At 39.5% G+C, this 24,227-nt stretch overlaps 1 protein-coding gene across 2 annotated transcripts; it reads right to left on the bottom strand.

Moving 5' to 3' along the window:
- Positions 1 to 21,880, bottom strand: LOC144633814 (myosin-IIIb-like). 2 transcript variants are annotated; one of them, XM_078492688.1, is made up of 30 exons: positions 21,303 to 21,880; positions 19,715 to 19,840; positions 17,266 to 17,411; positions 15,636 to 15,799; positions 15,034 to 15,130; positions 14,454 to 14,531; positions 14,233 to 14,307; positions 13,554 to 13,638; positions 13,337 to 13,449; positions 11,716 to 11,842; positions 11,106 to 11,224; positions 10,248 to 10,476; positions 9,598 to 9,704; positions 9,076 to 9,173; positions 8,752 to 8,827; positions 8,586 to 8,632; positions 8,068 to 8,124; positions 7,522 to 7,579; positions 7,194 to 7,274; positions 6,793 to 6,917; positions 6,121 to 6,172; positions 5,744 to 5,815; positions 5,546 to 5,639; positions 4,923 to 5,121; positions 4,321 to 4,491; positions 3,854 to 3,944; positions 3,538 to 3,637; positions 1,003 to 1,136; positions 772 to 835; positions 1 to 677 (listed from the first exon to the last, which is right to left on the bottom strand). In XM_078492688.1, the coding sequence occupies exons 1-29, from the start codon at positions 21,742 to 21,744 to the stop codon at positions 809 to 811; spliced, it is 3,390 nt and encodes a 1,129-aa protein (XP_078348814.1). In that variant the 5' UTR covers positions 21,745 to 21,880; the 3' UTR covers positions 1 to 677; positions 772 to 808. The 2 variants fall into 2 exon arrangements, with proteins under 2 accessions (XP_078348814.1, XP_078348813.1); XM_078492687.1 differs by having other exon boundaries at positions 5,546 to 5,645; positions 5,750 to 5,815; positions 21,303 to 21,879.
- Between the last annotated feature and the right edge of the window lie 2,347 nt (positions 21,881 to 24,227).

The raw sequence follows: 24,227 nt of genomic DNA, 5'->3' as shown, positions 1-24,227 counted from the left end.
GACAAGTAAATCGTTACATTTATTTGCTACAAAAATATTTCTATTTTCAATATTATTTCCATTTCGGAAGGAAAGCACTTCCACATAATCATTCTACAAATTCTTCACAACATTGAAAGCTCGCAGACTTTAAAATATATTTGCACCCGTTATATAATTACAGCTTATGTTGCTAGCTCAAACTAATCTTACAAAACGTACAGCACGATGTCCATAAAGACTTATAATATTTTCAATGTATGTTTAACGATGGGTTATTAATTAATTTATCTTTGGGCAATGTAAACTCCAAAACTATCAATGCAACCATTCATGGTTTGAATGCGCGTCACGTGACACTTAATAAAAGTGACGTACTTTGCGGCGACGTTCGTGGTGTTAACACTTTCTGTCACGTGCACGACTCGTGGCTCGTCTCGCGTCTTACGTGTGCGGTGTCTCACAAGACACGAATGAAAATGAAGTAAGCATGTGCCCTGCATGTTCTCCATGAGCCTCGCGCTACGAAACAGAAGTCACGTGGACTCAAGGCACAAACCCTGCGCGCTTCATGCACGTGACTGCCTCTGTCCCAGGCTACTTTTCATCTGCTGACAGCTACTAAAAGTACTAAGTCAGAGTCTGATTGAGACCACAGCATGAAGCAAAACTACTTCTACGAGGAGTTATCAAGTTTCCTGTACAGAAAAAAAAAACTGAGATTAGTAACTAAGTCAGTGCAGTTCCACAGTTATAGTGGTAAAGTAGCACGGTGGAAATGAAATATCTTACCATACTTATGCTTGTCTGGCTCGTCGTTTTCTTCTAGTCATCTTGGCGAAGGGTTTGGAGAATTCTACAGGAAATTCAATTCTTGAGTCAAAAGACTTTCCTTTTAAAGGAGGTGTTGGGAACCGCGAGAGCACGCAAAGAAGACGCACGCGCGAGAAGAGAAGTTTTTGCGCCTACAACTCAGGCTAAACAACACATTCAAAGTAAAGATTAGAGAGTTAAAGATGGTACCTTGAGCTCCATGACTTGAAATGGCAAGTGAACAGTTGAGTTTTTGTGTTCCACAACAAGATATCCTCGCTTCTCGGATGCTCGAATAACTTTCACCGCTTCTCCTTTCTTCAGGAGTACCTCGCTGCCATCATCTGGAAAATGCAAGATCAAGGTTCATAGTTGTTGAATGACATCATGATGAGAAGTTATGCCATATTTCTACCCGGTCTTTCAACTATTTCAGTGAACAAAGCGATTAGTTTCTAAAGAAACTGTATGCGCTGCGGCGAGCAAGTGAAACACCTAGCTAATTATCAACTTGAAGTAAATCAACCGCCGTAGCGAATATAGAAAGCTGACGTTTTGAGCGTTAGCACGTCGTTGAAGCAAGAAGAAAAGAAAAAGTAAGTCTCAAACTCAAGAAAGAAATAATCTCGTAACTGGCTGTCATACATTGTAGTACATCAAGTCGATTTTCCGTAGTTGATGAATTTCTTGCTTCTTGTTACCTTATGCATCGGATATTCAAGGAAGGACAGCACGTTGAACTTCAAGAGAAAGGGCAGAAATACAAGCCTATTTAAATCAACGTACATTCTTCCAACTAGCGCTATAAGAAATGTATGGAGACCATTAACATGCAAACCCAGATAGTTTAAACTAAAAGGGCAGAGGATTCTCTCCACTTGAGAGGCACAAAAATAAGGTATGTGTACACCCCCCTAGGTATAGATAACATTACGGCTGACCTTCTGAGGGCTGACACTGATACTACAATAAGTGTCCTGCATGATTTATTTAACACCATATGGGAAGAGGAAAGTGTTCCAGAGGACTGGTGCAGAGGGCTCATCGTCAAACTCCCCAAGAAAGGGGATCTAACGAGCTGCGGAAACTGGAGAGGTATCACCCTCATGTCCACTATAGCCAAGGTAATGGGTAGAATTCTGATCAAGAGGATTGCTGCCGGGACGGATGAAAAATTGAGGAAGGAACAAGCTGGATTTAGAAAGGGAAGGAGCACAATAGAACAGATCTTTGTGCTCAGGAACATTGTCGAGCAGGCAGTTGAATGGCAGTTTACCTGTTCTTTGTCGACTACGAGAAGGCTTTTGATAGCATACATAGAAGCACTCTCTGGAAGATCATGAAGTGCTACGGAATACCATCTAGGATCGTGAGAATGGTGCAAGTGATGTACACTAACTCCACAAGTGCAGTGGTTGATAGTGGTGGAAGGACAGATTGGTTTGAGGTGAAGTCGGGTGTCAAGCAGGGATGTAACATGACTGGGTTTTTGTTTCTCTTGGTGATAGACTGGGTGATGAGGAGATCGGTTGTCCATGCAGGGACAGGAATTAGGTGGAAGTTGTCAACAATGCTAGAGGACTTAGTCTTCGCAGACGACCTGGCTCTCATCTCAAGCACATTCGCACAGATTCAGAAGAAGATCGATCACCTGAATAGGAATGGGAAAGGAACGGGCTTGAAAATCAGCACCACAAAAACCAAACTCATGAGGATAAATGCAAACAACAACAATGCAATCGTAGTCGATGGACAGCAAGTGGAGGATGTGAACAGCTTTGACTACCTAGGAGCAAGAGTAACCAGGCAAGGAGGGGCTGAGGAGGACATCAAGAGCCGCCTAGGGAAAGCTAGAGGAGCTCTCAACAAGCTGGTTAAGATCTGGAGGAGTGGGCAGTTGAGCAAAAACACCAAGATAAGAATCTTCAAGTCCAATGTCATAGCAGTGCTTCATTACGGGTGTGAAACCTGGAGAATGACCAAGGGGGACGAGGCTAAACTAGACACATTTCTACACAAATGTCTACGGAGGATACTAAGAATATACTGGCCAATGAGAGTGTCAAATGAGGAGGTTAGAAGACAGGCAAGGACTTGCACCATCAGTGAGCAGATAAGGAGGCGAAGGTGGAGATGGATAGGCCATGTATTGCGCATGGGCCATCAGCAACATCCGCGCATTGCGCTAACAAGGGCACCCGAAGAAAGGAGAAGAAGGGGGCGTCCGAAGGAAACGTGGAGGAGAACGGTAGAGGGGGAGAGGCGGAAGATGGGGTTTGCCACCTGGGCAGAGGCGGTTAATGTTGCGGAAGACAGAGTAGAGTGGAGGGAACGGATCAAAGACCCTATTCTCCCAGAGGAGACATAAGGAAGCAGATGATGATGATGATGACACCCCCTTGGATGGCATGCTCGTATATTCACACTTTGGAGAGAGAAAGTCCGAGGCTACAAGCTTTCTTACCACGAGATAAAACAACAACCATGTGTTTATCTAACATAGCGGTCAAACGCAAAAATTGACGTCACTTCCGGTTTTCGCCGCCTCGAACTTTTCTAAGAATTTGACTCGAAAGTGTGCAAACGGCAGTGAAGACGTTAACTTTTGGCTTTAAAGCGAAAGGTTACTGAAATTTTAGATAATTGTATAGAGAAGTTTGGAACAGTTTTGGCGGGAACTGCGCACGCGCGCGACGCATGATCACTGTGTGGGGACTTTCCTACCGAAAGAGACCGCTGACTTACCTGGGTAATCAACTTTCATGATGCGAGTCTGTGGGAATCCCATCTTCATGTTACCCATCACAGTGTATGGACGGCTTCTGGGCAAAGGGGGCGGAGATTCCTGCAAAAATGGGATTCACAAATCTACAGTTTCCGACATTATTGAAAAGCACTCGAACCAAACCAAACTAAAATCATAATTCGTCCATAATTAATTCAGCATGACGACAAACGAGAAAACCAAGGGCTAAATCAATTCTCGAAGACGAAATTCAGAATGATTCCAACCAGGTAATTGTTTTTCCGACTTATTCCGAAGTACTAGTGTTCAACTAACCATGTCCAGTCCGTAGAGACAGCACGTCTGATCGGCTGCCTTCGTGTCCACCCGAAGCTCATCCGACGGTGACACCGATCTGCGAACATGACTATGGATAGAAAAATAGTTCTGTTTATTTTGAAGCTGAAATTAATTAACCAAACACAAAAAGCCACAATTCGGAGGAGACACTGGAAAATTTTCGTTAATTACCAAATTCTTCTCAGTAACTGAATGAATTTAAATTCAAAGTTGAAGTAAGGAGAGCGGAGCCAGAAGGAACTTAGAAAATGTGAGTATGCGATCAACATGTCCAAAATTTCACTTTAGCAAATTTTGTACAAGGTAGTGAGCCATATGAAAGATCAAAAATATTATGTGGGTATTTATTTTTGGCCAACTCCGTAATGATGACAGGTACCGTTATGATCCAATCTCAGAGTAAATGACGGTGAGCATTTTAATGGGACTATTCTACTACTCACCTATGATTCACTTTGTTGCCGTGTCGGGCTTTTTTCTGCAGTTCAAGTGAACGCCTAAGGTTTGGCCATCTCTTGCGACAAATCCATCTTCTGACCCAGCACTGGATTGTGATAACAGCCTTCACTTTCCGCACTTCATAAAGGTTTTCTAACTCCTGTTTTACCGCTTCACTGCAAAACACGGAGTTGGAATCACATTATTATGAGGTCTGGCTATTCTAAGCTTTTGTGGGGCGTAAACACTCGGCATCCTACCTGTTCTATGTTACAGCCTGCGAGCAAGCTCTCTTGATCGCAGGCTACAAGTCAAACCTTATTACATAAAGTTGAAATGTTCTACAATCGAATCAAACCTCTAAATAATGGTGTAAACCGAAAAGAAACAGACAAACAGCAAACGCAATACAAGGAAACCACAGAGGAGCAAGGATGGTCAAACAGGGCAGATTTTAGCCGGAATTCAGTATATAAATATTTCATTGTCATTTTTAAGTGCACAGCTCATGATTAAAGACAAGTATAAATCAACAAAACTGAATTCAAGCTCTCTGATAGTGACAAAGGAATAAAGAATTGCAGAGCTCGGAAAAAAAACCAGTTACCTGTAAAAGACACATCTCTTGCCCAGTACCCAAGAGCCAAACATGACGTCACTCTTTGATCTGTCAATTTTCCTCATCAGAGTCTCTAAGATGGCTTTGCAATCTTCGTACCCAGTCTCTTCCTGAGCCCGCACCTTGCGCGGCGACACAAAGCTGTACTTTCTGGCGAATGCTTGGAGTCGAGTGCGATGAGCAAGGCCTGAAAGAAACAGTAACAAACTTTATCTCCGTGTGGATAGTTTGCGACAAAACTTCTTAATAAGAACAGTGGGTAAGATCGGTTTGAAATTTATTTTGTGGTTGCTTTGCTTTGTTTGCTTTTTTTGTTTTACGTGTTTGCGGGAGTCTTCTTTGCAGCAGATATTTGGGTCGTCGCGCAACAAGAAGCGTTACGTGACGAAGAAGACTGCTCTAGCCAATCAGAGAAAGCATGCTGTCATTTCAACTAATCGGGAGCAAAGCTAAAACCACACGTGACTTGGCTTACGCGTGTTTTCCCGCGCTTTTCACCGGTTACATGTTTTTCTTTGCGTTCTAATTGGCTTAGCAGGTTATTTCGGCAAATTTGTTTTACGGTAGACAAACTAAACCGTTCTGTAATGTATTGAAAAACTGTCATCTACCCGACTGAAGAAGTTGAAGAGTTTCAAAAATCTGCAACACTCGAATCTGCTGACTGACAATTCCCCGGTCAAACACGTACGGCTCTTCACGGGCGTTGATCTGTAAACAAACCAAAACACAAAGTTGACGCTAACTGAAATTAAGACGTAGTCAAACGGTGATACTGTAAAAACGAGGCGTGGAAAATTGCCTTGCAGACTTGCCTTGATACATCTCACAAATGTCGGCTGCGCCTGTACCAGGGTCTTGAGTAGACCGTCAAGTTTTTCCTGAAGAAGAAAAAGTAAATGTGGTAATTAAAGTCTCTCTGGATCTCAGATGAATTTGTCTTTAAAAATACTTGAGTGACGGGGAGGAAAACAAAGTTGGTAGTGGAAAGAAGGAAAAAAGATCTTAAGAAGGAACTCGGAAACGGCAAAAAAATAATAATGTTCCACAGACAGCTAGGTTAATTTGAGGCTAATAACCCTTATGACTGCTTTATTGGGAGGGCTTATGACCGAACGATTTCTATTGGTCCAAAAACATTGTAATTAGATTTCGAGCAAAACCTTTACTAACTTGGAACACTAACCTGAAATCCTTGTGAAAATGTACGAAGAGGAACATCGGCAGAGCCTGCAGGGCTAAGAAAATAAGAATTTACAATTAGAGCGGTTTTCACTTGTGTCGAAAGTAAATTGCGTTTGCTTTGGTTTTGCATTACTACGCTTAATGATTGGCTTAAAAATCTCGCGCCACTTTCTCAGCCAATCAGGAGTAAAACCAAAACCAATCGTGACTCGCTCGCGCACGTTTTCCCGCGCTTCGTGCCAGCTACATGTATTTGCTTCGAGTTTTGATTGGTTCACTGGATTGTCTGTGTCCTTTGTGATTGGCCAGAGTAATTACTTTGGTTTTGGTTTTACGACACTCAATTGAAAACTGCTCTAACACATCTAGTAACTGAGCAAGAATGTTTGTTGATCATGATGGGATTTTGGCTTTAGTACTGAAAGGCGTAATGCTCTCGGTCGATCATAGAAAACCCAACAACAATGGTTTGATTTTGAAGAACAGTATTCGACAAATGACAGGAACCATTAGGAAGTGAGAATGACTAAAGATGGCGAGGACGGAAAAGTAAAAGAAACTAGACTATTTCGTATTTTTTCAATCGTTAAGCGAGAAAAGAACCGTGAGAAGACTGGACGCCAAAATAGAGAAAGGTGGACAGTCTCACTAGAAACCTGAATACATCTCTCACCTTTGTACCTCCTGAGTGGGGGTGGGTGATATCCTGTGTAGCACCCCCTTAGGAGCAGTTGTCTGTCCTTGTTGTGGTTTTAAATCATTGGTGAAAAGATGTGTAGCAAAACCGAAGTTGCAGTTCTGAAAAAAAGGAAAACCATACCAGTTAAATTTAATAATCATTACGTCGAAAAGGTCTTCAGTGAGTGTCGTAAACCCCAAACCAAGTTGCGATGTGGTGCCAAGTTTTTCACACTCAAGTGAAAATCACTCTAGAAAAGCACACTTATTGTTGGTTGTTTACGTTTTTCTTTTTAAAAGAAAACCCTACACCTTTGCAAAGAATCGTAGTAACATGCTTTACCGTACTGAGTTTTCCCGCAAAATCGCCTTTCTCTTAGAACAAGGGTAATGTACCTGTCTTGAAAACACACAGAGGATGTCGTCAGTAATGGAATCACGGTTGATGTTCAGTAGAGAGCTCGCATCATAAACAACCTGCAAACAGGGATAAGACGAGAGACAAATTTCAGTTGTGTTTGACAAATCGATGAAGTAGCCGAAGAGTTTCCGATTGTTACTGACCAATCAGAAAAGAGAATGAAAACTACAAAAGTTGTCAGGACAGCATGACGTCATCAGGAAACGTCAAGTTACTTAGCAACATCAAAATTGGTTCTCATTGCCCCGACTGTCAGGAAAAGGTAATGTGATGAGAGAGAAAAAGGTTCATAGTTTGACTCACATTTCCACTGTAGTGTGACACTCCAAAGCAAGAACTCTCAGGATCTGGATCAAAGAAACTGTAATAAAGAATTAGATGTCAGAAAATTTCCCCTTTTGTTTTCTAAGTAACTTCTCCAGTATAAATTTACAAATTTAATAGTTTGCCTCGTACCACTGCATACCCCAGTTCAGTAGTACAGTAAAGACTCTCTAAATTGGACACCGCCAGGGACCGGTTTTCAACTGTCTGTCTTAGAGAGGTGTTCGTCTTATAGGGAGTTTTGTTAGAATAAAATGACTGAAAAACGGCAGGGACCATCACCTTCATATCAAGGTGTAAATATCAGGACAAGAATGTTGGCTCTTCAATTGGAAAGAACAATGTTCAAAATTCAAACTGACTTCTTGAAAACAAAAAAGAGGATTTACAGCGCACCAGCCACCTTTGACACTTAAACAAATTACGATAGAAAGAATGATATGATGATGTAACAAAGAGGTTTTGTAATATGTTTCACTTCACAAGACACAATACTCAAAAAGATGATAAATTTAACTGACTTACCACTCACTGTCTTTGTGTTGTCCTTTAACTTTTTGTAAGAAGTTTTGATAACTTCCCCTAGAGATAAGATATATTACCTTCAATCGGTCTGCATTCGTTGAAATCAGTTTATCTGTAATTAGTTCCAAAAAATGTGGTACGATGCGCTTTTCACTTGAGTTTCGAAAGAAATTTGCATTTGCTTTGGTTTTGCATTACTACGCTTAGTGACTTGTGCAACTTTGTCGACCAAATGCAATTAAGGTAAAAAAAAAACACAATCGTGACTCACTTACACACATTTTCCGCGCTTCACACCAGCTACATTGTACATGTATGTACTGTCTGTGTCCTTTGTCATTGGCCAGAGTGATTTCTTTGGTTTTGGTGTCACAACACTCAATCAAAAATTGGTGTATCCACTTATAGCAAAATTCCTCTTTTTTCAGTCAATCAGGAGATAACCAAAAAAACTGCGATCGAATGTTCATTTTTAAACAAATTTCAAACAAGGTGCATTGTGAAAGATAATCACATACCTTGCAAACATGCTCTCTTTGTCCAACATTGTTAGAACTCCAGCACGCTGAAAATGAAAAAGAGAGAAATGAACAGAGGAAGGACAATTAGTTTGAGTGCTAATTCCAAATGGAATGGTTGGGAATTAACTAGTTCAACTGACAGAAAGGATAAATTGCAACACACCTGGCAAGTAAGTAGCTCGATACACGGAGCGTTATCAAAATAATCCACCTCAAAATCAGAGAGCACACCCTCTTCCCTGCAGAATGAAAAAATAAAAAACATCCTTAAGATCCAAGTGCAGTTAAGCCTTCTACATAGACGCTCTTTGGCTCAGATCGCATGATGAGACGAAAGTAGGTCTGTTAACTTTTGTAAATTTTAAATTTAGAAAACATATAAAGTTGAAGTTGAAGTTGAAAGTGCAGAAAGGCTGAGTACACCTCTAAGAAAAAAGTTCTGCCTTCCAGGATACTGTATTTACTCAATCAGCTGATTTTTTTTTACCTACTGTACTCCTCTCTGCTTTTAAATATGTGTGTGTTGTAGAAATGTTGCAGTGTTTCAGAGCACAGGTTCACACAGAGCTGCTCCAGTTGATTTACCTACACCAAGAGATGACAAATCAGATAAAGCATTGATACCGGCAATTCAAAATCACCAAAAAGCAATGGGACAAAAAGATATATACATAAACTTACTGAGTAGGGTATCAGTCTTTTATTGATTTGGTCTGGAACAGGGTTAACTAACAAAACTAGCACTGAATATCGTCTAGCCTTGTGCATATGTGCAGAGTACGAGATACATATATACTGTCATAGGCCTGCAAAGCATGTAGAGGGCTAGATGATTCTCCAAAAAGGGCAAGGGTTTTGCAGGCCCAGATGCAGAAAGTCCAAAAGCTACCAGGCTCCTAGCATTGAATTTCAAGCTGCTGAATAATGTTTTAATTTTGATGTCCCAAAACACCTTGAACTATGACTATCTAATGGTAACATTACCCAGCATCTGCCTCAAATGACATACCTGGCTGTTTTCAAAACCAAACATATCCACAATGCCGATAAGTCCAGAAGCTCTTCCAGTCAACTGGAAACTTCCATTCACCCCAGGAGTGGATGGAGGAGTATTCACTGACAGAAAACCCAAGAAATTAATCATCATGATAACATTAAGGTGATTCCCTAGTATTGCATTGCGCATCCTTACTGCACAGAATTTTACGTGTACTAAGTAGCGCACACAAACAAAATGGTCGCTTGGCTCGCGCGAGAGAGTGACCCTCCTTTTTTATTTCAAAATTTAAGTTCCCTTAAGGTAAACAACCAACTGGCAAAGTTTGGTTGGAAATCTATGACCAGTTCTATTTCACGTGAATTGCCTTAATCTAACCTCTGGCAAGTAGACACCCTTGGGACCTGACAAAGTGTCTGCTTTGTAGAGCTGTCTGCTTATTGGGGTCGCATTTTTCCCGTAAGCGTTTTCGCCAGGCGAAATACTTCAGCGAGAACCCGCCAATGCCAAATTAGCTTGGAAACACTAAATCTTGCATGTGGCTGGATCCATAACTAAGTGCCGATCTATAGGTGTCCATTAGCGGAAGTTCAACTTTACAAAATAAAAGTCCTTACAACATGATTGAAGTTTTGATAATATTATATAGTGACTAAGGATACCTGGTAATGATGCCATAAGCAAACCATTGCTTGAATTGAGTGGGCTTTTCCCTAAAGATGACGTAGATCCGTGAGGCGAAGCAGATGCTGCTCTTAACGACTCATACGACCCTTGTGGTGACATCGACAGCATGCTGGCAGGTCTCTTGTAGCTGTTGACTCGGCGCACAATAGCAGCCACTGTCCTGCAGTATAGTGCCTTAGCAAGAGCATCTCTGTTTGTATTTGCCTTAAAATAAAAGATGCATTTCAATTTTAACCTGAAATATATTGTGTACAAGACTTTACTATCCAGACAAACACAAAGTTATGAAGATGAAATTTTCAACATGACACGAGCATGGGACAAAGAAAAATTCTGAGTCTTCGACGGGAATCAAACCCATGGCCTCCCAGATACCGGTTGGGCGCTCTAACCAACTGAGCTACGAGAGACTCGTTGTGAGCTGGGCCATTTACTAGGTTGGTACGATATGCATTCGAGACTAGTGGCCCATCAGGCCAGAGCTTATCCCAGTTTCAGTAGCATGAAGCAACTAGGAGTATTTTTCCCCCTGGATGGGATGCTAGCCCATCGCAGGGTTACCCCACCAGTAAATTCACCAGTAATGGTAGAGAGGCAGGGAGTAACTAGCACAGAGTGTGAGAATTAAGTGTCTTGCCCAAGAACACAATGCAGTGGCCGTGGCTAGGGCTCAAAACCCAGAATGCTAGATGCAGGGTCCAGCATGTCTAACAATTAGGTCAGCATGCCTAAACTTATTCGACTACAATTAAAATTTTATTTCATTTTAAATTTGCGTGCATTAAACTCTCAATAGGCAGCTTGTATTTATACATTCTCTACGTTGCACTTACAGTGGCTGAGTCACACAGTGATCTAAGAATCTGTCCTCTGACGTTCTTGGTCTTTGTTGTCAAGCCTCTGTACAATGAAACACCAGATACACCAAGCAGTGCAGCGACAGCTTTGATTTCTGTAACAAAAGAGAAATATTAAGACAACGGAAACAATCAATAGGTGATCATACAACATGATTTTTTGGATGCATAGTACTAGATTTCTAAAATTAATAATACAACAACAAATAAACTGGAAAGTGTTCAATATGTCCAGACTGAAGTTTTAGGCTTAACTCTTCGTCTATGCATGGTCCCGAGGCACAGTGGTGTAACATTGATCATGTCGGGTAGGACTCCAGTCCAAGCAGTCTGGGTATGAGCGCTGACAGGTATTGACATCCACTTTTAGTGAGTAAAATGTCAATCCAAGCAATGAGAATAAAGGTGGAATTGAAGGGCTGGGCTTATTCCCCCTCCCCCCTTACAGGCAACAATGGGCCTGGATAGCACAGTTCAGTACCAACAGAGCAAACCATACTAGTTTACTGGGTAATGTCACTATTCAATAAATCATGTTGTTATTGGTATTTACCTTTAACCGTCATGGAGTCACAATGCTACCTACCATTATTTCCTTTGACTTCAAGTTCTAAGCCTTCTCCATCACAAAATTCTACATTACCAAGCAAAAGGATTGCTACCAAAATTCTCAGAACATCAACAAATGGGATACCCAATGTGGCCAGGGCACCCTGAGAAGGAAAGATAAACACATGAATAGGTAAATGTATACCGTATACGCAGTGAATTGGGAGATCCTTGAACTTAGGTTTTCTGATTGGATATTATGTAGGGAATTAGTAGGTAGATGTTTGAACGGACGGACCCCTGGGGAAAGGGGACTTCCTATAGTGGACTTTACAAGGAAGCTCTCCCCATAAGGGGTAACGTTTTTGCTGGTGCCGAGTATGTAAAAGGGTAGCGATTCTATTAGTTGAAGCATAGAAAAGGGATGGGAAAACTGTCATTGAGGAATTTAAAATGGCCTTCTAAACTGATGTATCTTGAACAGATGCACCTAATAGCTGATTCATCAAGGTACTTCAAGGGGTTACTGTATTTATTCGATTAAGCACCCTGGGCGCTTATTAAACTTTTGGAACTTGAGAGTGGGCGCTTATTCGAAGTGGGCGCTTATTCGAGGTTGGGCGCTTATTAAATTTTCATTATTTTTAGCAAGTAGTACAATTATTTTGCAAGAAAACGATGTATAATAACTAAACGTGAAGATGTACCAAAGCTAAACTTTAACTGTTCATTTCAGAGAGTTTCAGTAAAAAACTCGGTCTTTGGTGTAGTCTCTTAGTAGTGCTTAGTCAATTTCAATCTCAACTTCAATAATAATCAAAATTCCTCTTGTTTCCTATTTTTAAGGGGTGGGGGTGGGGGTGGGCGCTTATTCGAGGCTGGGCGCTTATTAACTTTTCCTACCTACAGGGTGAGCGCTTATTCGAGGTGGGCGCTTATTCGAGGCTGGGTGCTTAATCGAATAAATACGGTATTCAACTGAAACCTTTAGTAAAGGGATGCAGCCTTTCTAATGTAGGTACACGTATGTGAAAAGGGGTACCATTTTCCATGAAAGGTTCTCCAGTCCTAACTGCTGGATCCTTTTTTCTGTCACAGAATATTAATGGTATATTAAGAGGGTAAGGGTTTGTTCCTCACTCCTCAGAATGGAGACTCCTGTATAAGACGTTGTTGAGTACCCCCATACTCCTCCCAACACCATCTCCCCCCCCCCCCTTTTCTGGGTGGATGGATGGAAGGTAGGGTTGTCGCTTAGGGCCGGCTGCTGGCTAATTTCACCGGCTGAAAGAGAACTTAAATCCGGCTGAAATTTCATTTGAAAACAAAGACTTCGTAAACTTTTAGAGTTGCCAAGACCAGAAAAGCCAGCTGTGCTTGTTGATGAGCGTGCTTAGTGTTTTCTTAGCTACATCCCTGGGGAGGGAGGGAGAAGGAAAGGAGGAAAGAAGGAAACTGATGAACAAGGGAGTGAGTGAGTAAGTGAGCAGACATGGAGACAAATGAACAAACATTAAAAAATACTGCAAAGAACAAACTACTTGGTTAAAAAGTAGACATAGACACACTAGGACGTATGGACCAAGGTAAGCATGGTGTGGCATGCTAATAAAAGGCAGACAACAAAATTCGTTAATTTAATAACAGAGTGAACTTACCCTAAATCGCTCAAATTTAGCTCTGAAGTCTTCCTCATCTTCATTATAAGGAATGGGACTTCCACTTAGGTATGACAATGAGTGTGCACTGTATCCTTGCAGATGAAGCTTGACTAGAAATAATTTATATGAGAAGCCATACTGATTAAAACACAACAAAAACAGACTAAAATGACAAATTTATTGACATTAGAATCACTCCACGTTGTCCAATCACCTCTTTCCTCCTGGGTGATGCCATATAACAGCTGATAAAATATGTGATAATTTCTCTCCTTGACAGGTGGAGATACTACTCTTGTCTGTAAATTAAACAAATTAAAAATTAAAAAAAAGAAATAAAAAATTAAAATGGAATACCGTTAAATAACAGAAACTATATATTAAGTAGCAAACTGTTGAAAGTTCAGTTACTTTTAAAAGAATAAAGATATGTTCACGAGTTTATCTATTGGCGGTGGATGACTTCAGTAGGGGCAGTTATTCCGGCAATAGGGACGCTTATTAGAACATGGACGCTTGTAAGAATAGTGGCTGCTTATAAGAATGGGGGCGCTTATTGGAATAGGGGCGCTTATTTACAAAAACACATTCAAAGGGGAGTGTTTATTCGGAGGGGGTCGCTTATTGGGAGGAGGGCACTAAATCAAATCATTACGGTACATGTAAGTGGTGACCAGCCTGGACTAGTAAAATATGTAAGTGCCATTCACAGCACAGAAGCAATACCCCTTAAAATCACTTCATGCTACTGAAAATGGGATGGTACTTATTAGCTTTCTAGCTCCTCTATCCATAGGATTGGAATGAACTTTGACTTAAACCTGTTAAATAGGACTAAATGGTTTAATGGCATAGCTGTCACATGGCTTTTACCAAAAGTCTACAGAACTTACAGAATCAAGAAGGTAGCACTGGATCTTTGTTCTTGATATCAAACCATCAGACAGATGGAATTCAAAAAGGTTCCCCTGGAGAAAGAAAACACAAATATGACAAATTAATATTCATTTACACTCAAAGGGCATTCAGAATTTCATTAATATATTAAATGCTATCTTTCATAACATGGTAATAGTAGATGACTAAAAGGAACACCAAGTAAATTAAATCATACCATTCTGGAGGAGTTAGAGTTTGTTGTTGTGTTGGCATTCCCCAGGGACTGGATCACAGCCAGGGAGGCTAGAAAATGCTGTGAAGAATAAACAAACTGTTACTAAATACTGTCAACAGGGCAAGAATCAGACTTTCAGGGAAAGGGGATTGGGGAGGGGGTGGGGGGAAGTCTCAACTGTTCATGTCATATATTACAGTGGTGTATGTCATACTGTCTGGACCACTTGACAAAGTTTTTGATTGATTTTTGACATCACTATGATGCCTTTCTGATTTGCTTTCATTTAAACTTGGCAATCAAAATAACTGTAAATGGTCACTGGAGTTACCAAGTTTCACATTCCCTCTCCACTCCAACTATTTTTAACTCCGCCTTCCTAACTTCTTGCACTTTGATCGACCAGGATCGAAACAGAAAACTTTAGCTAATCTTTATTTATTATATATATGTTAATAAGGAAATTTTTGAAATAATGAGTCGCTTCTCTTGGCCCATAGAACATCTGTGTGTTCGTGCATAGGTACAAATAATTATTAACACAACTGCAAATTTTCCTGTGTAAACATTGTGGACTAACCTTACAGATATCAGAATCTTGCCCTCCCCCTGCCTGTTCCAACAGATGTTGTACAAGGGCATGTGCTGTGAATGTTTTACCACTGCCTCCACTGCCACTGAAAATGGGAAAATTAAATAAATAAAAATCACATTTTGCAACAAATAATAAAATTCATATCAGAGCTATTATCCTCAAAATTGTATGCCTGGGGAGCTGGTGTTGTTTTGTCAAATTTGTATGCCTAGGTGCACCTATTCAAAGAGTTTTAAAAATTGCACAAACACTTGTTGGCACTTTGCAAGAAGTTGTTTTAAAAGTATATTACAATCGACAATGAGTATTGAGCATACAATTATAAATTATAGCTAAAATAATGTCACGAGGATACTCTATACCATGTTCAGAATCCCAGGGGCACCCATGTTCCAGCCCCCACCCCCATTTAGGACTCTACATGTTGCTTCATAACAATAGTTTGACAGATTATTGTAACAATAATAACAATGTTAAATAACAATGTCAATCTCTGTAAAAATGCAAGCTCAGTCAGTTCTCAAAGAAAAAAAATTATGCAAAGACTAAGAAAAAAAAATTGAAAAAAAAAAGAAAAAGATATTTACCTCAGTACAATAACCTGTGGAGCACTGGAATTTGCCAACTTGCTTGTCACAGTTTGGATGATTGTCTGTAGCTTTTGATTATCAGAGATGCTCTGCAGTAGGCCTGTTTTAGACTGAACTTGGTCAAATGAATTCACAGCAATCAATACTGAACCCAAACTTGTCTGAAAAAAAAAAATCACAATACAATAAAGCTCTCATCCCTCTTTCCTTTAGTTAAGACCCTCATCCTTTAAACTGTTAATTCTCTCCCCATTTTCTTGTGTACTCACTCTCAAGTCCCAACCACCTGACCCGGCCAGGGCTGCAAATAATTTTTTTCACTTGAAAGGACAAATGTCCTACTAAGACACCATCTTGGTCGGACAAAACAACATTTTGGTCGGACATCACTAAAAACAAAAGGTTTAATTTTTTTCATTGTTGCCGTAAAATGATTTACCGTCAAAAAATTGTCCAGACATCATGTCCCACCACACTTGGGATTTGTCAGGCATGAACAAATTTTGGTCGGCCAATGTCTGATGTCCGACTGTTATTTGCTGCCCTGCCCCTCCACCCCCCACTCCCAAAGAGAGAATTATGTATATATGTTAGACATAGACATAGACATAATTTATGTATACACGAAGAGCTTAGGAGTCCTATTTTTTAATTTAGTCCTATTTTTTAATTTAGTCCTTTATGTTAGTCCTATTTTTTAATTTTCTTTTCTTAGTAATCTCTTTAAATTATATAGTTACATATTTTATTATATATTTTTAAGGTCTTTTACCCCCACCCCACCCCCTGCTTTTTTATTTTTATGTAATGTCTTGCAGAGATGGGAGCATACCTCTCTTTGCAAGACACACACAATGTAGATGTAGAGAAAGAGGTTAGGGGAGTGCAGAGACTGGACAGTGAAGTGTCCCTTAATTGTTCTGTCAAATGATTTGACTTTGATATCAGATAAAAGGAGATCAGTCAACTCATCTTGAAAAAACTGGCAAGTTTTTTCAAGTTTGTCGTTCGTAATCTGTCTTAATCTTCGTCAGTCGAAACCATCCTTGGTTATTTTCGTGTTTCGTTTACTCCTTTGTTGTTTTCCTACATTACACAACTATAATTTTGAGGTTTCCTTCAATTTGAAAGTAATCAGAAAAATGACTTAAAATATCGTGACGCCATGTTCCTTTAAGGAGGATGCAAGTGTAATGAGAAGATAGTTTGTTGTCTGGCCTAAGGGTAAGAATTTATAAGGGTAAAGGATAGAAGATACAAATTTTCTTGATTACGCTCTGAGAAGTTGTTTATTTGACATGATTTGAGGCCAGTTTTAACTTAGTAGCAGCAGAGTTGTAATCAGAAGTGCAGAATGTTACAAATTGTAAATTAAGTTGCAAGCAGAAAGAAATTACTCAGAGGACCTGAGAACTAGCATTGTGATTGGTTCATTCTTCCACTTCTACTCACCACCCATCAATCTTAAGTATTCACTGGATCATAAGCGACTGAGTCATAAGCATAATTGGAAACTCTGCTTATGACTCCATCAGCTTGATTTTCACTAGATTGCAACACTTTATTACTATGTTAAAATACAACAAACATCCTACATACAACTGTAAGAAGAAATCATCACACATACATAGTTTTCCCCTGCTGCACTTCTCTGTTGTAATATTCCTACAACTGCGTCCTCTGTGATTGGTCCATTAAGATGAACCAAGTCATCTGGTGGCAGACTTGTTGTATTACCATTCAGTGAATTTGATGCCAGGCCTCTTGTTTTCACTGAAAGAAAACAACGAAATTATTGAACACATTCTGGTAAACAGACAACTACCGGTATAGTGTGAAAAAGGTTACTAGATGATTAATGATAATTATTGGTATTAAGAACTTTTCAACTACGGTTGAGACAATTCCAGTGTTATTTCCCTATTATTTACCCTGGTGAAAACCCTTACAAGATCTTTAGACATCTTTACCTGCCAAAGATCCCTTAAGATAGCGATTTTTGAAGGATCTTTGTAGGATATTTTAAGATCCTTAATATGACATCCTTTGAGATCCTTTAAGATTTTTGGAGGATTTTACTGCGATTTTAAAAACATACTTCACAGGCATCCTCTTCCCCAGGGCCACGCGTATTTTTTTTAAATGACATGACGTAGTGGCCCTGGTAACGGTAAAAAATACGATTTTTTTGATTGGCTGATAAAAACTGCATGCGTAATTGGGTAAAAAAATGAAACGCTTCTACGCAATTTTCGTTATACTTCCGGTCATCGAAACAATTGAAGATGTAGCGGGCAAGTTTGAAAATGTTACCGGAAAAAGACCGAATAACACTGGGAGTTTGTTGGAATAACGTATTCACGAAGCAGACCTTTGATTATGAACAAATGACAAGTACATCTTTTGTAAGGTGTAACTCGGTTGTACTTTTTATTGCATTAAAAATATTGCAAACATTTGCACTATCAACTTAGCTTTACAAGATATACACACTAAATGGAGTTCATGAATACATGAAGACTTTGAAATTCAATGTGATATTTCTTACCGCCGCTCAATAGAATGATACCTCATCGCTCAGTCGCTTTTTTAGCTCTGAATTTTCTACAGTACCTCCGCATGGCCATAAATAAATTTCACAGTATCATCAACCGTCGGAATGTTATCAGCTGATGACATCCTCGACTCCGTGTTTAAACACTATGACTCCAATTCCTCTGGATTCTAACTTTTCTATCTGCCGTCTTCCTGTTCCATTCCTTGTTTCTTGATGTCCTCCGACAATTGTAGCAAGGATTGCTGTACAGCTCTTTCGAACGCCAAACTCAAATGTCGTATCTTCTTTCAAATTTGCTTTCTTCTCGTCTCAGTCAGCCCCAGCCTTCCCCTTTCTTTTACTGAGCAGGCGCAGACGAACATTTATGCAGTGGGCATGCGCTACCGGATGTCGTGGATTTTACGACATCCGGTAGTCAGTGTTACCAGAGCCCTTCGTTTCGCCGACCACGTGACCAAAAGAAACGGAAGGCTCTGGGAATGAGAATGACTTCACAGGTTAAAGGATCTTGTAAGATCATTGTTAGTGGGTGTGTTTCTTTGGAAAAATCCAAAATTGGATCATTGATCTCAGATCACACGGATACTTTGCTCCCAAAGAAACGAAGAATCCGAAAATGGATTTTTTGCCATGACAACCCCGTAAACAAATTTCGCACAGAACATAAAATATCAGCACAAATTTATTTTTCATCGAATGTATCCTAGCTAAAATAATTTCAGCATACAAAATCTTTTACAAAAATCACATGTCGAAATAGTTCTTCTTTAGCCTCAAGCACAATGTGGCGAGAAAGCATCTCAGAGCGAAGAATGTTTGCGAAATGATCAATGCAAACTTCACTCGTGACAATTTCAAAAGGATACAACTTCCGTAGGCACACAGTGGCTGTTCTAGAAAACCTGTATCCAGTTTAAAATGACACTTCATACCTATCAAGCTACCGATTCCTTTTATCGTGAAATATTTTTGTATTTTGATCGAAATAACGCCTGAAAACTTACCGTATGACAGTGTTTACAAAGAGCGAACCTGTATTTTCACAGCAAAGACCGCTTGGCCATGATACTATTTTCGAATCCTTTCCCAAAGAAACGCACGGATCATGAATCCTAAAAATCCGGATTCAGATCTGATCTGATGTATCCACTCGGAGTGTGGATTCTTCAGATCATTGATCCAAGATTAATCCATTTTCGGATATAGGTAAAGAAACGCAAAATCCGTTTTTGGATCAAGAATCCGGATTTGGATTTTTCCCAAAGAAACGCACCCAGTAATACCTTTGGAGGAACCCTAATTTTTTTTACATGATCACGAAGATCTTGGGATAATAAAGATCCTAATAAGAACCTTTCAAGCATTTTCTCAGGAACATTCATCTTTCTCTCCCCTCTCTGGGAACAAATAATAAACAATTACCCTGGGCACTGGAAAATAGTACAGTTGTGGAAGTATTACCCCTGTTTCTTACATTACAACTACACTTGTCTGTTACATTACAACTACAACCAATTACCTTGCCTGTGATCTGTAAGTATAACTCCATTTAACCCAATGCTTGATTTTGCAGTCAGCAGGGATCTTAAGTTTACCAACTCAGCACTGAGTTTCTTAAAGGGGTCCCTGGCAGCAGAACCATCTTCTGAATTTTCAATAACAATAAAAAAAAATATTAATCAATTGACAATTACCCTGAAAAAAAATAAAATTTGTTCTAGATCCTAACCAGGCCTACATATCCACAGATATGTCTGGCATATACCTCCTCAGAGCTCTTTTCAAATATTGATTTTTGACTTGCATCGAAAAGCCACTTAAAACCATTAAAATAAGTAGAATTCCAGGATTGGACAGATTCATCTTGTACTAATTATAAGTGAAATAAAATTATAGTTTTCAGTTTCAGTGAAACTTTAGTTTCTTACACCAAGAAACTTCCTACAAACCACTGATATACGAAAAAAATTTCATTGCCCCAATACAATTTCTGTAAAAGTTAACAAATTATGAGGCCTTTCCTTTGGTATATGCAATGTCACATTTAGAAATTCTATAATAGATTTCATTTCTTTCAGCAGCATTAATGATCTTTATGTCGAGTATATTTTGAAATTTGTAAAACCTTTGCAGTTGTGCATAGAATCATCTTCAAATATAAAAGACAATTCTAATCTTTGGAAAAATGCTCCTTTTCAATTTGGCAATTAATTAGGTTACAATTATTTCACAGCTTAAAATCTCAAGGCTATTAACACCCGCCAGTTAATAATAAAATAAAATTATATTAAAAATTATCGCAATTTCCTGCTATAAAAACTCAAAATATTGTGTTTGGTTCAAGTTTTGGTAATAAAATTCTTCCCTAAATGAAAACAAACAATTAAAGAAATACATCGCATTCCAGACTTAATTTTAATTTATCGCATCTGGGCTAAGTACATATCGTTTGTTGAAACACTAAACTTTAATCTAAATTTAAAACACTACCAAATATGAAACTGGCAGGTTCAAACATCGAACACAAGAAATGTTGGATTAAAATTCTTTAAACTGTCTGGAACTTTTAAATAGACCACATCAGAATTCAAAATTGCAGGCAATACAGAAAGTCAACAAACAAGCACAAGGAAAATACTTGAAACAAATTAAAAGCCTTTGATGAATATAAATTCGCACCTCTTACTCTTCGTGGCAACGACCTATCGGTCATTTACTTTATGTACGAGCAAAGACCCGGGGAGCAAAGAACTCAAATTCTACGGAGTCTATAAATTTTAATTGATTGTTTTGGGGAGGACGTAATAACATGCGATTCGAACCATTCCATTCGAAGGTGTCAACAAACTTGCCGGGCTAGGTCAGGATTCTGAGCGAATTAAAAGCCCCGTGTATAAATGCTATCCCAAGACATCATCAACATGTTTCATTGAACTACTGCTTACATTATCTTTATCTACTCTAATCTCAACGTAATTGTCCAGGATAACCTTTAAATTTGGTAATTCAAAACATCGATATGGGATATTAACAGTGAAAGTATATAAGAGCTCATAAGTGCGACCAAATCTAAACTTCCATTGTAGGCAAGGAAATTCCAATCTCACCGCGCTTCGCAGGATGCCTTCCATCGAAGCTTTTCACCGCAGGACTTGAAAGTAAATCGTTATGCAGCACTTCAAGCCTTTTTCCCAAACCAGTGAGTTCCTTGAGTAATCGAACGCTCACGTCTGCCTCGTGCATGGGTAGATCGCGATTTTTCGCTGAAGGGCTCGAGCTCGCCGAAGCACGTTCTCTCAGAGATTTCAGCTCTAAGCGAAGTTCGCCGTTTTCCTCCGCTAATTTCGACGTAAGTTTCTTCTCCTCTCGCAGCTTCCTCGAGTCTTCATTGTGACAAACTTGAAAACTTTTCAACAACTGTTCGTGAGTGTGTCTCTCACCGGATATTTCTTCCCGCAAGTTGACGAGCTCCTCGCGGAGTACCGAGTTTTCCTTCCGCAGGCGATCAAAATCACTTAATTCCAGAGAGTTTGTGTGCTTTGTAGCCATTTAATATGCTCTGTTAAGCCTTCAGCGTGAAAAATTAATCCATAAATAGGAAAAAACAGGGGATTTTAGCCGCCATCCCGCCGAAACCAAACCGCACACACTGATCACAGTTTGAAAGATTTGTTCACTACAAAAACGATATCACGCTGACCAATCAGAGCGCGGGATTTGTTCCCGGGATCAATGAAACCGACATTTTACTGTGTACTTTTCATCACTTTCATCCTTCTTTCAAGTCAGTATTAACTATGCTAAACATAAAATCTATATTTAGTACCGGAGGATGTAGCATGCTGGGGTATAGCTCAAGCTGGTCAGGGGTCGGAAAAAAGTGGAAGACAATAATATGTGACCCCACAAAGAATAACTGCTAATTTATCAAGGGCCCTGAAAAGGATAGGGGATCCCATTTTCCATCCTAAATTTTGTTCAAATCCCATTTCTCCATCTATGTTTTGCCCAAATCCAAGTCCCATTTTTTTGTTTTTGATTCCCAGTCTCAGTGACCCAAAGCCCATTTTCCCAATAAAAAGGCCTTTTTTCACTGGGAAAATAGGCTTTTGGTCACTGTGACTGGAAATCACAAACCATACCCCCCCCCCCCCCCCCCCCCCCACTAAAGTATGCCTGCTTCGATATTACTTGGTTGGCACATAACTCACACCAGAACAAGACACACAAAGATTAGAAACAGATTTCCAATTATTTTCCAAAGATTTTTATCTATTTTCTAAAGACTCCGTTTAAAATTGTTAAAAGGTAGTTTCACTGACATCAATATTTCCAATCATTTTCTGAAGATTTCAAGAAAAGATCTAAAGAAGTTTCAAGTAATTGGCCAAACCAATCTGTGGAAATCAAATGTGAAATATGACTCATGGGGTATTGCAGGATATGCTTTGGCTTTCCAGCGATCTGATTGGATCTATTTGTCAAGACATGGGATAAAAAAGAGATTAATTAAAAAGTTTTAATTATGTGTGTGCAATACACAAACTGAACAAAACATCATCTGCTCCACATAATTACAGACCAAATAAGACAAAGTATGTCACAAGAATAAACTGCTTATTTCTGAAAAATGGTAAACACATATTTCTGAAAAGTGCTCAGCAGGGGCCGGGGTGTTGCTCCAGTGAGTATCCATACCCACAGAAAGTTTTTTTTTTTTTTTTTTTTTTTTTTTTGGGGGGGGGGGGGTGGGGAGAGAGTGAGGGCTCAGACCACCCCACCCCAACCCTCCAAAAAAATTCCAGTTTGAACACCCCCCCCCCCCCCTTTGGAATTCCCAGTGACCTTCCTTAAGTTGGGTATGAATATTTCTTCGAACTGCAAATGGTTTTGACAGGTAGCAAGTGAATTAACCAGTCATAACATCAAAATTATTAAATATTGTTCAATATTATAACAATACAACAGACACAATCAAAAATAGCACCCAATTTGAATATCTCATGTGGAAAAATTGCATGGCAAGCCCACCGAGCATCTGAGTAGCTAGGTAGCTACCTTTCAGACCCTTGGGGGCTAGGAACGTTTGCTCAATTTGCCAACAAAACCCAATCAACTCAAACTTCAATCTTGTGACCTTTTTGTTTTTTTCTTAAATGGCGGGAAGTTCTGTTAAGTAGGATCAAAATGCCACAAACAACAGGTCAACTGAGAAAACGTCTTATATAAAACAGAACATTTCCTAGATTTCCCAAAATGTCTAGGCAAAGACTAAGTACAGTTTTAAAGTTACACTTTGTATAGCCCTTTCTAAACACAGCAAAAGCCTCTTAGAATGCTTTATTTGGTAGCTAAGTCGAGCACAGGCAGCTTGTAATCAGTCAGTACAGCCGGGCAGTAACAAATACAGTCTTTTTTTTCAGTTACCAATAAGTTTAAGTTCATACTGTACAGTCTTTTTAAGTGTAACCAAGTGCATGAATAAAGCCATTGTAGGCTATTTATATTTACCATAAATGCTCCATAAACCTCCCTCTAGGGTGAGCCTATGCCTGATGGGGGGGGGGGGGGAGCAGGACTTAAAAGAGAGGGAGGCAAGTGGTGGATGTTTGTTATGATTTACCATCTAGGTAAGGGGGAGGAGGAGGGGGGAGCTAATAGAGCTTTTACAGTAATTGGACATTTATAATTTGTTCAGTCACAGAAAAATATATTATTTTCATTAATGTTAACCGGTTGCATGGCCAGAGAATTCAGTGAACAAGCACCGGCAGGCTTTCATTTCCAAAAGTGTACTAAAACTTTATCACTTCAAAAACCTCCCATTAAAAGTGTGAGCCCAATTAATTTGTAGAAACAGAATTACTACCTAAAAGGTATGTAAGTTATAAATCTTACCCCTTCAGTTAACGTTCACAAGAGTGCCTTACAAATCCCACTACAAATAGCACTATACATATATATAAATACTTTGTTATAACTTTCATTTGAATTGTCACATACAAAGGTTCCATCTACAGAATTATAAATTT

The sequence above is a fragment of the Oculina patagonica genome, chromosome 12 (genome assembly GCF_052425735.1).
Source record: "Oculina patagonica isolate OP01 chromosome 12, crgOcupat, whole genome shotgun sequence".
Classification (NCBI taxonomy): Eukaryota; Metazoa; Cnidaria; class Anthozoa; order Scleractinia; family Oculinidae; genus Oculina; species Oculina patagonica.
Note: the sequence above shows the minus strand (reverse complement) of the source record. Positions and strands in the feature narration are given on the sequence as shown.

Coding starts and splice junctions, on each gene's coding strand:
- LOC144633814 (XM_078492688.1), bottom strand. CDS start 21,744: ATGGCTACAAAGCACACAAACTCTCTGGAATTAAGTGATTTTGATCGC. Junction 13,639..14,232: donor AGTGCTACCTTCTTGATTCT/GTAAGTTCTGTA, acceptor TTTAATTTACAG/ACAAGAGTAGTATCTCCACC. Junction 5,640..5,743: donor TGAGATGTATCAAGGCAAGT/CTGCAAGGCAAT, acceptor TTACAGATCAAC/GCCCGTGAAGAGCCGTACGT.